Genomic DNA, 16,356 nt, shown 5'->3' on the forward strand with positions numbered 1-16,356 from the left:
TATACCACCATGTCAATAAGTAAATTATGGGTCCATAGAGACTGTTGTACTGACCTGTGCCTCCCGCTTATACCACCATGTCAACAGGTGAATTATGGGTCCATAGAGACTGTTCTACTGACCTGTGCCTCCCGTTTATACCACCATGTCAACAGGTGAATTATGGGTCCATAGAGACTGTTGTACTGACCTGTACCTCCCGCTTATACCACCATGTCAACAGGTGATTTATGGGTCCATAGAGACTGTTCTACTGACCTGTGCCTCCCGCTTATACCACCATGTCAACAGGTGAATTATGCATCAGTAGACACTGTTGTGCTGTCCTGTGCCTCCCGCTTATACTGCCGTATCAACAGGTGAATTATGCATCCATAGACACTGTTACACTGCCCTGTGCCTCCCGCTTATACCACCATGTCAACGGGTGAATTATGCATCAATAGACACTGTTGTGCTGTCCTGTGCCTCCCGCTTATACTGCCGTGTCAACAGGTGAATTATGGGTCCATAGACACTGTTATACTGGCCTGTGCCTCCCACTTATACCACCATGTCAGCGGGTGAATTGTGTGTCCATAGACACTGTTGTGCTGCCCTGTGTCTCCCGTTTATACCACCGTGTCAACAGGTGAATTATGCATCCATAGACACTGTTGTACTGCCCTGTGTCTCCCGCTTATACCACCATGTCAACAGGTGAATTGTGTGTCCATAGACACTGTTGTGCTGCCCTGTGTCTCCCACTTATACCACCATGTAAACAGGTGAATTATTTGTCCATAGACACTGTTGTGCTGCCCTGTGTCTCTCGCTTATACCACCATGTCAACAGGTGAATTATGCATCCATAGACACTATTGAGCTCCTCCATGCCTCCCGCTTATACCACCATGTAAACAGGTGAATTATCCGTCCACAGACACTGTTATACTGCCGTGTGCCTCCTGCTTATATCACCATGTCAACAGGTGAATTATGTGTCCATAGACACTGTTGTGCTGCCCAGTGCCTCCCACTTATACCATTATGTTAAATGGTTAATGACCCATGGCTAGTCACTGTCGTACTGTGCTATGTCTCGAAATGTACTTTGACAATCTTTTGCCTCCTTCTTGGAAATATACATGATGTGTACATCAAGTGATTATGATGTCAATCCTAATACATCCTCAAAATTGTTTGCAACAGCTGTATGTTAAGATACAACACTAAAGGTCATTTCTACCACCAGGACACCAATAGCCACCACTGGACCAACACAGAGACTTCAGATTTCCAAAAGTAACTGAATCTCACTAGAGATGACACAGTTGGTCAGTGGTCTGATCATGTCAATAACTACGATGAAAGACAAAGTCAACAAAAGGAGAGATGAAAGAGTGACATAATTTATTACAATCGTGTACATGGTCTAACTGCATCTGACTGTTGAATATTCACACTGTCAGGATAAGACAGCTGGAACTCCCTGTACCACACCTTCCAGAGTTGCCTTCGTCCAATGTACACAGTAGATCCATGACTTGGGGCTATCTGACACCTCAGCATGGCCATCAACACTAGGAAACTGACAGCAAAAACTGAAATATGTCCTTATGTACAATTTAAGTCACACCAACATGGTACAAGTCACATCAATGTGCACTTTCTTCCATCTTCCCATATTTCTTCTCCCATCTCTCAATAAATTCCTTCTTACGTATTTCCCTCTTTGCAAAATAATCTGGGTACTGCGCTTTCTCCAATGGGTGCCAGGTGTCCAAGAGCTGTCAAAACAATAAAGCAGTGCTTGACTACACTACAGATTTTATATGCTTGCACACATGCATCACAATCTCATTGATTTGTTGTGTAATGCAACACTGATATTTCCAACTTTTTATCCAACAACCGTCACTAACTACAGCTGAACCATACAAACCAGTAATTGACATCATGAGCCAGTAAACTTCAATATTAGAGCATGCATGTAACCAAATCAGTGATCTTGACCATACATTCCATAAAGTCGCCGCTCATGGCAAGGATTAGATGTGGAAGATCAGTTCTAACTCAGATCTTAATAGTGACCATCAATGATAGGGTAACCGATATTAGTCCAAGTCCTGTAAGAAATCAGCTTATAACATATCAAGGCAAAAGCTTATATCACAGAAAGAATCCACCTAGAGCATGTAACTATCAATGTACGAGGGTTGGCTGAAAAGTTCTCAGTCTGAGTGGTTTTTCCCCACCAGGTAGAGACAGGTGTTTGCCACCAATGAGGACAATCATTTAGTGTATCATAGACACAACTACAAACGTACTAATAGTTTTATCTCAACTACAGCTCTTTTGGTAAACCTACCCTCTGAAATCATCAGAAATGGACAAAACTGAATACAGGGCAGTCATTAAGTACTTGCAAAAGAAAGGAATGTCCCCAAAACAGATACATGCTGACATGGTCTCCACTCTAGGGGATGATGCTCCTTCATTTTCCACAGTAAAGAAGTGGACTGCAGAATTTAAGTGTGGCAGACAAAGCCTTGATGATGACCCACGCTCAGGAAGGCCTTCAACAGCAACCACTCCAGAAAACATCACGCAAGTGCTCGATATGTTGATGGATGATCGACAATTGACTACTCGACATATTGCTGTGTAGTGGGCATCTCTCATGAGAGGGTTGAGCATATTATCACCAACGAATTAGGAATGACTAAAGTTTCTGCAAGATGGATGCCAAAGCTCTTGACAGCATAACAGAAACGTGTCAGGTTCCAGACGTCCCTTGACAATTTGCGTCGTTTTGAAGCAGATCCCGATGATTTTGTGGCACGATTTGTAACCGTGGATGAGACCTGGATACATCACTTTCAACCAGAAACAAAACTACAGTCAAAACAGTGGAAGCATCCTGATTCACCAGCTCCGAAGAAAGCCAAGTCTGTTCCTTCAGCTGGAAAGGTGATGGCATCAGTCTTTTGGGATTCCAGGGGTATTCTGCTCATTGATTATCTTGAAAAAGGTCAAACTATCAACGGCAGATACTATGCTGATCTACTGAACCAGTTGCGAGAAGCAATCAAAGCCAAACGACGAGGGATGATCGCTAAAGGTGTCCTCTTCCACCAAGACAATGCGCCTGTTCACAAATCGGTGGTGGCCATGTCAACAATCTGCCCGCGATTGTGGCTTTGAACTCATTGACCATCCTCCTTCTTCACCTGATTTGGCTCCTTCTGACTTCCACCTGTTCCCCAAAACGCAAAAGGAACTCGCCGGTGGCCATTTTGCAAGTAATGATGACATCATTTCCGCTGTGACTGATTTTTTTAGGGTAGCTGAAGAAGATTTCTTCCTGACCAGGATTCGGGCCTTGCAGCATCGCTGACAAAAGTGTGTGAACTTGGAAGGGGACTATGTAGAAAAATAAATTACAAACGTGGACTTAGTAACTTTTTTTCACAGTGAGGCTTAGAACTTTTCAGCCAACCCTCGTATAGCAAGAAAGGATCAGCTTATGACATATAAATGGTCAGTTGACCTACCCAGTCAGGTACATGCTGGGCTCTTCCAAAGGCAACACCTCCCGGCTGGTGTGGAACTGAAGACAAAATACATGATAGTCAGTACATGCTGAAACAAACATTAGTACCTACAAACATACTACCGTAAGGGCAAAGACAACAAAAACAAATCTGGGATGGGAAGGGAGGGAAGAGATATAAATAGATATAAATAGATACAAATACAGCTGACATTATCAAGCCCAATCATTATGTTTGAACCACGTTTTCCATTTTCAAAGCATCTACATGATCCACAAGTTACTGAGGATCAATTCTACTTTCAGTAGTCGAGAGAAAGAAAAATAGCAGCAGGTTCTGAACATGATCTAAAGTTGTCAAACACAGGTCTGAAAAACTCAAATCCTCCACAATCCCCTGAATTTTAAATACAATCCACAGAATTAGTCTCCTACTCTTAGAGTGAATCATAATATATTCTATAAACATGGAGCAAATAAAGCTTGCACAATCTTAAAAACTGAAAGGGCCACTTATCTAAGAAATCCTGAATTGAGTGAAAGGTTGTATGGATTTTTTCAAGACAAGAAAAAGACATAAATATTCTTGAAAATATTATTGAACTGACGTTAACAAATTGCCATATGACAAGAAACATGGACAAGTTGCCTTCCTTGTTGCTATGGTGATATGAGACACTCACACTTAAAGGGTTGAGGATGCTGTTTCAAAAAGAGTTCCCTTTCCCCATCCAGGAGCAATTTCTTGGCTTTTCTCACATCCACTTCATTCTTGTGTTCATCGAAACGAGCTCGGAGTAAAACAGCTTGGTAACGAAAGATGTGTCTACAACAAGAATTCATGCTTGGAGTAAGTGAATGTTATTATGGTTATAGCCTGGAGGCAACAGTCCCGCTGTATTAACATGATTATGGGCGACTCACAGTAACTATATTTGGGAGAAAGAGTGAGTTTAGTTTTACACTGCTTGTAGCAACATCTGGCACTATCACAATGGGTGGACACCAGAAATGGGCTTCATAAATTAAACTCCTGTGAGGAATCGAAACCAAGTCTTCAGCATGATGAGTGGAAGCGTTAACTATTAGGCTAACTGTCTTAAATTATTATGGAGCAGATATCTTTCTGGTCCCTATTTATAAGAGTGAGTGTGTGAGGTTTCACGTCACTCTTAGCAATATCCCAGCAGTATCAAAACAGGAGACACCAGGAATGGACTTTACATGTGCACTCGTAAGGGAATTCTAACCCAGATTGTCAGTGTGATGACCAAATACTTTAACTGCTAGACTACTCGTACAACCCTCATTTTGAAAAGATGCAATACTGCCAACTGGCAATTAAGTAACTAACAACAACCAGCAAACTGGGCTATGTGGGCAAACTCATAAAGTGCTTAAGTTGTGAATGCCTGCTTTAGGAATCATTGGTTTACAAAAAATTCAAGTGTTCTACATTCTGTTTCACGCTTCTCATCACATGCAAATCGTTATCCAAAATATTTCTGATCACATTGGGCATTATCAAAACACTAGGGCTGCAACAAATCTGAAATATGGCGAATATGATATGTATCACAAATTTTGGGTTATGAATATGAACAATTATTCACAAATATAATTTTGTAGTTGAAAGTAAGTGATTGATGGACAATAAGGAACTTCCATGTTGACTAGCAATAACTAGTGATCTGACATGACACTCAAATTTGGTATGTAGTACTTTAATAGTTGTAATCCACAGTATCATGTGCAGCCATTGCAAACTAACATGACTTGCACTACTGCAAGGTTAACACCAGAGACCATATATGGTCTCTGTTAACACATATACCATTCTTGCACATTTCACTTTTTTAATCAAGGCTCAAGCAAAACATGCCCTGATAAAAAATCGTAAATATTCAAGATTCGTATTCGTTTCTGGTGATCATGATTAACGAATTAAATTCATGAAGAGCCATGGTTCGATTCACAAAATATGTAAGTGTAGCGAAACAGCCCTAATAAACACTAATATGTTGTAACTGGACTCATAGTCCCACTCCTAGACATGGAGACATTAGAAAGCCTACTGGCACGTTTTCTTCAGTCAAAATACAACACTAGCAAACTGTAAACATGATCTGAACTGACCAAGCATACCACGCCAAGTATGATCAAGAAAAAAGTGTCTAATTTCAAATCATGCCTTCGGAAACCAATTCATTGATAAGTGTTCATTCAAATCTTTCTAAAATGTCCTCTTGCCCTTGGAAATATATGGCGCGATCGCCACCAAAACAAACATTATCTTCCAAAGGTTACATAGTTATTCCAACGAAAAGACTTTCTATTTACCTTTGTTGATAGAAAGATTGCAGTTGCCGACATCCCTCCTTGTATAATCGCCGCACGCGTTGCGCGTGCGACAAGACACTCGTCTGCATATACGACATCTTCAGAGAGGCGCTTCCTGTCTCAGTAGGTCCGAGCTTCAATAAATGCATTTACATAGTTGAAATTAAAAATAATACCCTGTAGCCTATCTTGTCACATTAATTTCATGTATCCAAAAATATCAGCATAGCAAGTTAGAAATTATTCTGCAATTTTAGAAAATGACTTTCGCACATACATACATTTTGGAGTCGCATCGGTTTAGTTTGAGAACATGTTTTGTAGCATACCGCTGCTCAAAGAGTGTGTTGAACGCAGGCAAAGATGGTTGCATTGTGTTAGACCTGAATTAAACACACTTGAAAAGACGCATACACTCAATCATTTTGATTATTCTGCACTGTGACACCATGAAGTCTTTCCTATAATGTTTTAGGGATGGTTTATAAATGTTTTCCACCAATAAAGCATTCGCACAAACGCAGCCATGTTCCCAAGCACTTTTGCAAACCCGTCTCTGACAATGGCATACGCTGTTAAGAGTTTCAGGAGTGTGTGCGGAGCTGGTCGCGGGAAATTAGAAATCACAAGTACTATCAGCGTGTCATCAGGCTTTTGGCTGCTCACATGCCTACTTCGAGATGACATCCCACAACTTAAAGAGGAAATGTTTGCCAGAAGAAGATGCTTCACGTTCGAAAAGAACTTTCAAAGATCTGATAAGTGAGAAACCGAAAATTGTGATAGGTCGATGTCAGAATGTTGAGACCTGATCGGTTCGTTTATTAATGAAGGGCAAACATTATGGATGAACAGCTTCTGTGTTCAGTGTTTTCAAAAACCACTGAAACGAGTAATTTGTTGATGTCATCCAGTTAAAATAGTTGTAAGTGGCTTAAAAGCTCTTTGTCTGAAATATGACTTGGGAAGCATAAAATACCCTGACATTACAGTAACATTGTAACATGTCATATTTGGGATTACACTAACTTAGTAAAGTACAAATTCTCGTACTTTCTTGGTTGAGTCCAATCAGGGATTTGAACCCACATCCTCAGTGTCAGGCACCTAATCGCCAGCACACAAAGTCAGCTGCCTAACCTGCCAATTTAAACTCATCAGAGGGTTATACAAACTACGCAGTCTAGACTACCAGTTGTCCAACTTCTGTTTTTGTGGAAGTAGCGGTGGCTGAGCAGGTAAGGTGGCTGACTTTGCGTGCAGGCAATTGGATGCCTGACTTGAAGGGTGCGGGTTCAAATATTTGATGGGACTCGCCCAAAAATGTACTAGAATTTATTTCTAGAATGTATTTAGAATTTGTACTTAACTAAGAAAGTGTAATTCCAAATATGACAGCCTACCTTTAGAATACAGCACTGCAAGCTTTAAAAACATGTCATAGTGCTCTTTTACATAATTGTAGGTGATTAGGTTTGGAATTAGAGTGGGTTAGGGTTAAGTCAGGACAAGTCATCAACCAGATCCTAATGTCCTCACAAGGTGTTGTGGTGCTGTATTTTAAAGGTGCTCCAATATGATATACGTAACATTTGACCACTTTCTAAATGGCTTTGTGTAGTCATTTGGCCATGGGAGTTTTGCCAATGTATACTTATCAGAGGGGTACACAAAGTACGCAGTCTAGACTACCAGTTGTCCGACTTCCATTTTTGTGGAAGTCGTGGTGGCTGAGCAGGTTAGGTGGCTGACTTTGTGTGCTGGCAATTGGGTGCCTGACTCTGAGGGTGCAGGTTCGAATCACGGATGGGACTCAACCAAACAAGTACTAGAATTTGTACTTTACTAAGAACGTGTAATCCCATATATGACATATTTTACATTTGACAGTTTCTTAATGGCATTGAGTAATCAGAACTGGAATTACTGAACCATATGTTACGCCCTTGGTGCCAGTAAACGAAGAAACTTTGGGGATGTTTCAGAAAATACACTAACATGAACACTGAAGTGCTCTGTCCACCATGTTGTACTGTGTTTACAAAAATCACGCTTTTCGATTGTATTGAGTATTGAGATGCCTATTACAACATATAATTTATGTTCAATTGTGATAAATTTTGCCTGTTGTTCACTTTAAGATACCCAGTGAAATAATCTAATTGTCTATCTATTCAGGAACTTATTTAAATGGTAAAATCAGTCATTTTATGTCTTGTCGAAAGAGCATTAAATTCTGAGATAGAAACGAGACCTGTTATACAATCAATGGCAATTATGTGAGATATATATACACTAATCAATAAACCAATGTCGTCTTTTTCTGACATTGCAAAATGCGTAAAATAAGCCAGGACATCAACTAAAATGACGTAATTTTGTTAGCATTTTCTCTATATTTGAAGATATGGCTACTGCAATCTTAGTCAAAATCTAAGTCAACATCTATCCAAACAAGATAATATGGGAATCAAAGAACTGACTTACATATTGGAACCAAATTGCTGTTATGTTCTTTCTCATGTAATATGATCTTTACTTATAAATTGTGATTTTACCAAAAATTATATGGTTACAATGGGGATCTTCGAATGTTTTTTTGTTCACCATGAACAAAACATCTGAAAAACATGGTGTCCATATCCACAGCAAATTCTGTTCAAGTGACTTGACTTACAAAGACCTCGTGTCAAGCATAGCAAAGTTATGCCCATTGTTTTCATATGTTCATGACCTCTTTGTCGTCATTTGACATCATAGAGTAAAATCCAGTAGTTCTCAAGATTGACTGCATAAGGTAATACAGAAGCACACAGACCCATTTGCATGCTTATGTTGTTCAGACATCAGGCAATATTTTGTTTGCTCTCACTTTTCATAAAGATCATTGATGCCAAATTAAAAAAGATGTAGCATATTACTTTTACTGGTGCATGATAAAAAGCAGAGAAACTTACTGTTGTTTTAAGCCATAGTAAAACTTTGGACACCATTCAGGTGTTTCTACCTTTTGATCACTCAAGCTTTTGCTCTTGTTAACATTCTACAGTTCTGTGTAATTTTATAGCTCTCGATAGACCCAGGACCATATGAATGCAGTTCTTGCACAAAGTTCATTCTACAAACCTTATAGAAACGTGCGACAGAAAAAACTCGGCATCCAAGGGTTAATGGTGTTCATGAAGAAAAACAGTGGCTGAAAACATATCATAAGATTATGTGGTCCTTGCTGAAAGTGAATTTTAGATGACTTTTTTTTTCATTAATAATTTTTGGGATTATTTGGCAAAGTATTGTTGAACATATGATACTTTATCATGTTTTTGGAAGATTAATATTATTGAACCAGTCTCATAAACACGTATAATTGTAGCATGTAGTTAAGACGTTGAATAACACTGGTTTACATGTTGATTTCCCAAATTGTAAAAATGGTAAGCCAGCATTCTCTTTCCAAATGAATTCAGTGTGAAACTCACAAACAGCAAAGAAGTTTGTAGAGTTAATATCTGAAACAAGTTTACAAATCATTACAGATTCTTGTAAAAAAATTGCAAAGGTAGTGCAAAATTCAGTGGGAGTAAAATTCTAGTGACTTAGTGAAATAGGCTATGTTTGATATTGGCACTTAGTTCAGTGACACTGATATTCACTTGGAAGCAACACTGGTGAAGGAAGGTCTGATATCCAGAGTAAAATGCTATTCTTCATACAACTGCTTGACTTTACAACATAAGGAATGACAGAGGTATGCCACCTCACATTTTCTTATAACTTCCAGAAGTCAGTACTAGGTGCTGTACCTGATGATTACACGTGTCCCCAAAGTGCCCATATGTCATTGATGTTTCCCTATGAAGTTACAGAGACTTGGATTCAGCAAGGCATTGGAAGTGTTGATGTTTACTACATCTTCTCAAACAAAGATGTATCGACATTGAGAATACATTTACAACAACAGAACTAAATGTTCACAGCTTAAATTGTTTTCTTCTATAAAAGAAAACTTCTAGTTTTACTATTGCATTAGATTAATTGATGTCAAAATCTTTAGAATGATTATTGTAAAATTCCTCAGGTCAAACCACAGTGTTCTTGTTGAAATGGCAGATAACACAAAATATTGAGACAGGAATGGTTATGCTCATTGTGTATTGTCCCGAAAGGATAAATTCCTCCTAATTGTGCCCATTTTATTCAGATTTGCACTCTAGTGTTTGTCCACGTTATTATTATGCTCCCAAATCTTGGTAAAATGTTTTCATAATTTTCAAGTAACAAACTTAATGTCTGTAATAAACTTGTGAAATACATATTTCTCACTTTGGAAAAATGTAATTCCCTTTACAAAGAAATATCTGTTAAAGAAATGATGCACATACAAAACTGTTTTACAATAAATTACTTTGTCATACTTCAACACTATTTCAGTTTATCTCTCTATGTTGGCTTTAGTTTCGAGAAGTCTTCAAGGTGCCTTGATGCTGCTCATGAGCTGTGTTATGGTATCTACACTTGATATTGCAGGGTCTCGTAACCATGGTGACAGGAGTTTGTCAGGAGATAGTCGAGAAGTTCTTCATCAAGCTGTGTTCCAACTGGTCAGTCTTCACCAGAACACCCAGGCAATTATAAATGAGGTGAGAATCACTGTAAAATTTATAGTGAGTTTCCTTTAATCGTCAGTTTGTTGTAGCCTGCAAATGCTGCCTGCATTGTACACCTTAGCAATACAGTAGTGGTAAGTCTGTGTTAAGGTCTGGAGTTACGAACATCTCACTAAGATTGCCTTATGTGACAGCAGCATGTTCCAAGACTCACATATCCATTTTTGAAGCATTTACATACAACAGGGGTCTGTCTCATTTGACTAAAGACCCGTGAAGGTCTGGGGTATAATAGGCCTTCAGCAACCCATGCTTGCCATAAAGGCGACTATGCTTGGCGTAAGAAGTGATTAACGGGATCGGATGGTCTGGCTCGCTGACTTGGTTGACTCACAGATCGATGCTTATGCTGTTGATCACTGGATTGTGTGATCCAGACTCAATTATTTACAGAAAGCCGCCATATAGTTGGAATATTGCTGAGTGCAGCATAAAATTCACTTCACTCACTCACTCACTCATTTGACTAAATGTCTACATTTCTGTTGATATGTGTTGGAAGCTGGAAGTGGAACCAGACCTCTGTATGTCCTGTTTGATGACAGCATTACTTGTTCACACCATGAGGAATGAAGCAGAGAACTGAAATACAAAAAAACACATAAACAGTGGGCACACTTATAACAAACTGACTGACATAGACTCGTTCTTTTTGTCCTGGAAACACTAAATATATTCAACATGTGTATGTCATAGTTTTGTCTATTGTAGTAATGCCGAGAAACAGGGTGAACTCTTCCACTTAGTTGAACTGTATCAGTTTTATTCTTCATTTTGTATGGCATATTGTGAACAAAACTGACATTTGTCGAATCACCCTCTCCAGGAAGCAATTATGAGGTGCAGTTTCTCTATATCCCACCTACACTGCTGCATGTTTTAGAATGGTTAGTGCAAGCTAACAGTAACAGGTTGCACCTGGTGCAGGCTACCAGTAGTAGCAAGTTGCACCTGGTGCAGGCTACCTTTAGTAACACATTGCACCTGGTGTAGGCTACCTCTAGTAACACGTTGCACCTGGTGCAGGCTACCACTATTAACAGGTTGCACTTGGTGTAGGCTACCTACAGTAACAGATTGCACCTGTTTAGGCTGCCATTAGTAGCAGGTTGCCGCTCATAACAGGTTGCACCTGTGTGGTTTACCATTAGTAACAGATTGCACCTTGTGTGGACTACCAATGGTAAAAGGTTGTATCTTGTGCAGGCTGCTGGTAGTAACAGGTTGCACCTGGTTAGGCTACCGCTAGTTACAGGTTGCACCAGGTGCAAGATCCTCCAACATCTTGCGGCTGTCATCGTGTGTTTTAAGTGGGAAGTAAATGACTGAAAGTAAGATGTTTTCTCTCTGTGGGACTTGTTAGAGGCAGGAACATTGTGTGCTCATATGTAAGTTTTGTAGCAGTGATCATAGCATTTTGATTAATAAATAAAGGTAATTTATCATGTATCATAGGTTCTGCTGAATGTTTCCGTTATTGAGTACTTGTTTTGAAAATGAAGGAATAAAACTTTGATAATAGGACCAAACCTATAAGCCAGGCTGCAGTCACGGCAGGTACTAAACAAAAACAAAATCAAACCTTGAATTATGCACGAGTGGGCTGAGGGTATTTGTGCCATGGATTGTTGACAATGGTGTCTTTTATGTTCACTAGGCACTAGAAAAGTCCTGTGTGAATGTCCAAGAAACCGGCAGTCAGGGAAGAGAGGACAAGAGGGTGCTGCCTGCAGGTAGGTGGTCCTGAGTGAAGGTGGTCCTGTTGCTAGGTGGTCCTGTGTGAAGGTGGTCCTGTTGCTAGGTGGTCCTGTTGCTAGGTGGTCCTGTGTGTAGATGTTTCTGCTGCTAGATGGTCCAGTGTGTAGGTGTTTCTGCTGCTAGATGGTCCAGTGTGTAGGTGTTTCTGCTGCTAGGTGGTCCTGTGGCTAGGTGGTCCTAACATAGCCTTTAGTGCTCACAGACATGTTTCACAAGTCTGAAACTATACACTGTGAAATGTGGTGATATGTTTGAGATAATCTTCAGCAGCACATGCTGTAAGAGGTGACTCATGGGATCGGGTGGTCAGACTCGCCGACTTGGTTGACACATGTCATTGGTTTACATTACACAGATCAGTGCTCATACTGTTGATAACTGGATTGGCAGGTCCAGACTCAATTGTTTACAGACTGGCACCATATAGTCAGAATACTGCCCAATGCAGCATAAAAATGAACTCACTCAGTCACTCAAAGATGTGTTGTGGGATTAAATATGCATGTAAATATACAGTAAAATACTTTTATAACAAACTGCAAGGGACCACTGAAATTAGTTTCTTATATCCGTAGTTCGCTATTCACGAAAATCCATTGAAAGAACAATAAAACACACTATAAAGTACAATACATTCCTACTCAATTTATTCATGCATTCATTCATTCATATAGCGTTCTTTCACTACAAAGTCAGTGATCTTACTCTGTACATCCTTGGCCAACTGCAGACGTCCCACAGCTTTATTCAAGTCAGCAAGCGAATCGAAAGAAGACATGTCAGTTGTCTTCTGTGACACAAGAAAGTTCTTGAAAGTTTGTTGCACATATTGGCTTCTGTGAATGAAGGTGGGGCCTGGTCTGTTTCATCACTGTTCGTGTCGTCACCATCTCATTCCGATTCAACTAGATGTTCCGTCGCTCTGATCGGAAACAGCCTTTACGATGTTGTCATCAGAGGGGAATTCAGTAATGACAATGTCATTGTCAGCTGAAGTCACTGATTGAGTTTGCTCAGTTGACTATTCACACCATTAATTAGTGTTAACTGGGACTGCCGAGGATTTCAAAGTGAGCATCAGTGACACTGATTGAATTCGCTCAGTTAGTTATTCACACCATTAATTAGTGTTACCTTGGACTCTCGGGGATCGCAGATCTGTTCGCTACAGTCATTAAGTATGTTATAGAGAATTCGTATTTCACGACTTTTTTATATGATAATAAACAGAGGTTAATTCGGGACTTTGAAAACAGTTCGCTATAGCCGTCATTTCATTATATCCAAGTTGGTTATAAAAGTATTCTACTGTAGTTTAATCCAATATTTAACATGTGAACATTAGGTAATTAAATGAGTTAGATTTGGTAATAAAGACTGATAAAGTTCTTTTACTTCTCTAGATCCAATGGTTGGGTTTTTTTGATTCATGATTTGTCAATCCTGTTCGCTGAAGATCTGGGTTAAAATTGGTCTTCAGTAACCCATGCTTGTCATAAGAAACATGTATCGTCCACCAGTGAGGTTCATTGATGGTCATTGATTGATCACTGACTTGTCTGGCCCAAACTTGATTATTTGGAGGTCGCAGCCATGTAGCTGGAAAACTGCTGAGAGTGGCATTAAACCACAGCCAACCAGCCAATACTGAATAGTGTATGTCCAAACTAACAGTGTTTCATTGTGCATGATAAATACTGACTGATGTTATTCAAGCGTGTTGTCATTACATTTCCCACTGTTCAGTATTGACAAGTTTGGGTCAGCTCGAGAGTCCTGCTGCCCAGTCTGTGCCTCACCTGATAAGTGAGAACTGTGTCCAGCGCCTGCTTCACTGTACCGGTCAAGAGGGAAACTTCCAACAGCGCCAGTCCGGGAGCAGACAGGACACGGTAAGAATTCCTGCTTATAACACTGTGGCAGGGTGTGGAGTCATTCCACGGATGATATCCTCATTATGTCAGCTTGCTGATGGGGTTAATGTCTTTGCTCATGTTGACAAGGTGTCAGACTTCGGATCAGAAGGACAGTGTTCAAATCCCAAATCGGGACTCGGAAATATTTATGGCTGTTGTGCTCAACATGATGCTCTGCATGTTCATATTAAATTTGAGCCAAATATGTCTCAGTTTGATCAGTGCATATTCTTCTAGGGTTTTTTCTCAGGCTTATTGATATGATGAATGTGTTAGCATTGATTGTTGTTCATTACATCAGTCACTGGTTTGTCTGGTCCATACTCACTTATTTACTAACTGTCCTCATGACATCATACATTTTCTCACTTTTGCTGTGTGATGTGCTAGCCTTGTGGTTAAAGGGTTTACTCATCATGCCAAAGGCATGGGTTTGATTCCCACAAGGGTTTAAAGTGTGAAGTCCATTTCTGCTCTGCTGTGATACTACTGGAATATTACTTCAAGTATCTTAAAGCCTGACACAGTATTTGTTAAATAGGTTAACACCATCGTAAGCAGTATTGTAGCTGTATGACAACTGTAAATAGTGTGAGGCAATCCAGAGACTCAAATCTTGAGCATCGATATACTTGTCTAGGATGCCATGACATGCATCAAGTCTGACCAACCTGTACTGCTACTTTTCTCAGACAAAAGGCACAGCTGGCTGAAGACCAATGCAGAATTGAATCTTTATGAACTTGAATTGGCCCGGAGATTCCAAGGCCAGTCTACTGAGGCAACCAAATGGATAGGTTTATCAAAGTTGGTTGATTTATGTGTCCTTATGCCCCAAAACACAGGCCATTGCTCACATGTCAGTCACTGGATTGTTTGGTCCATGCTTCATTACATACAGACTGTCCTCATCAAGCTACATATTGCTGTGTGGCGTTAAGCAACAACCACAAGTAGGGCTGGGCTGGGTGGGTAATATGTCGGACCTGGTACCTGTCTCAATACCACGACCAGTGATGATTATGTGACTATTAGGTAAGCAGTGAAATATCTAACTCTTTTACCATTAGAAAGTCGTATGGGCTTTTAGCTTCTGGGTTAAAAAAAATATATTGTCATTTGTTACTAATTTGATGTAAGGAATGAATTTAACAGGACTTAGTTTGCATCCATTAAAAGAATACAAACGTTGTGGGTTGTGAGGCTGGTATGTGTATTGTTGGAACTCAAGCTGATATGGAGGATTTTCTTCACAATCATCACAGATCTTAAATTGTCATAAAATTCCCCTGACTATAGCCAGATCTTTCCTTCAACAGTACAAGACGGCATCTGACTTTAAAATCTGACCATTGTAGTTAAGCCATGGTCAGCTTGGCCAGTCAGTGAAACAATGGAAATCACTGAGAGCTGGGGCAAGGATTGTTGACAGCAAGCAGTGTGACAATTAGTGGAGGTTAGACTGAAAGTTACAAGCCTTACTAAGCAGAGCTTTGGACTAAGAGTAAAATTAAGTAGGAGGCATTACTGAGGTTCTTACAGGTGTTCTTATTGTTAATAGAGTAAAAGTAATTACATGGAAACAATGCCATCCAGGTTCATAACTGAAAACTGTGTACACACATATACATGCACGCACAAAAGCATGTTGACATAGGGGTATCTGGGGACAGTTGTATGGGTGGGGTACTCTGGTATAAAATTTGGACCCATGCTAGCCCAACTACAATAATGTGTAAATAGTGATTGTATGTAATACTGTATATTTGGTCAGAATGACAACCTCGGCACCTGTCTACAGATGATACACCATCTACTGACAGACAACTGTGTCCAGCATCGTCACTTCACAAGTCTCCTCACTAAGGAGGTCAGTCCTTGGCTGATGTTTTCAATTTTGAAAAAAGAAACTCATCATGAATTTAACCCTCACATTCTTTCTACATCTTTTAATCAGCAATATTGGGCACAAGAAAATACAAAACAAAAGACTACTGTATATGACAGAAAAGATCCCACCTTGAGTTAATACTTTTGTATCCCTCACAATTTTTGAGAATTAAAAACATTTAAAGAATAGGATTTGGACATTATCACAAATTGTTTTCTGAATCTGCTGGCCAGTGAATGTTTGAATTTC

General features: G+C 39.8%; 2 protein-coding genes across 2 annotated transcripts in view; one reads left to right on the top strand and one right to left on the bottom strand.

Annotated features, from left to right (window-relative positions):
- Positions 1–1,375: 1,375 nt before the first annotated feature.
- On the bottom strand, positions 1,376–6,010 carry LOC137258315 (NADH dehydrogenase [ubiquinone] 1 beta subcomplex subunit 9-like). The gene is made up of 4 exons (XM_067795950.1): positions 5,876–6,010; positions 4,219–4,361; positions 3,537–3,592; positions 1,376–1,769 (listed from the first exon to the last, which is right to left on the bottom strand). The coding sequence occupies exons 1-4, from the start codon at positions 5,971–5,973 to the stop codon at positions 1,638–1,640; spliced, it is 429 nt and encodes a 142-aa protein (XP_067652051.1). The 5' UTR covers positions 5,974–6,010; the 3' UTR covers positions 1,376–1,637.
- Positions 6,011–6,442: 432 nt separating this feature from the next.
- Positions 6,443–16,356, top strand: part of LOC137257849 (Fanconi anemia group A protein homolog) — an 83,712-nt gene continuing 73,798 nt past the window's right edge. The window contains exons 1-5 of the mRNA XM_067795331.1: positions 6,443–6,637; positions 10,403–10,515; positions 12,200–12,275; positions 14,047–14,192; positions 15,991–16,086. Of these exons, the coding sequence (XP_067651432.1) occupies positions 6,556–6,637; positions 10,403–10,515; positions 12,200–12,275; positions 14,047–14,192; positions 15,991–16,086 (513 nt within the window). The 5' untranslated portion in view covers positions 6,443–6,555. The remainder of the gene's footprint in view (positions 6,638–10,402; positions 10,516–12,199; positions 12,276–14,046; positions 14,193–15,990; positions 16,087–16,356) is intronic.

Source organism: Haliotis asinina, chromosome 12, assembly GCF_037392515.1.
Source record: "Haliotis asinina isolate JCU_RB_2024 chromosome 12, JCU_Hal_asi_v2, whole genome shotgun sequence".
Classification (NCBI taxonomy): Eukaryota; Metazoa; Mollusca; class Gastropoda; order Lepetellida; family Haliotidae; genus Haliotis; species Haliotis asinina.

What these genes read in the sequence shown, in the direction of transcription:
- LOC137258315 (XM_067795950.1), bottom strand. Translation starts at nt 5,973, where the DNA reads ATGTCGTATATGCAGACGAGTGTCTTGTCGCACGCGCAACGCGTGCGG. An exon ending in CAATCTTTCTATCAACAAAG is followed by an intron (nt 4,362 to 5,875) that starts GTAAATAGAAAG and finishes TTCTTGTTGTAG; the next exon opens with ACACATCTTTCGTTACCAAG. An exon ending in GCATCCTCAACCCTTTAAGT is followed by an intron (nt 3,593 to 4,218) that starts GTGAGTGTCTCA and finishes TTTTGTCTTCAG; the next exon opens with TTCCACACCAGCCGGGAGGT.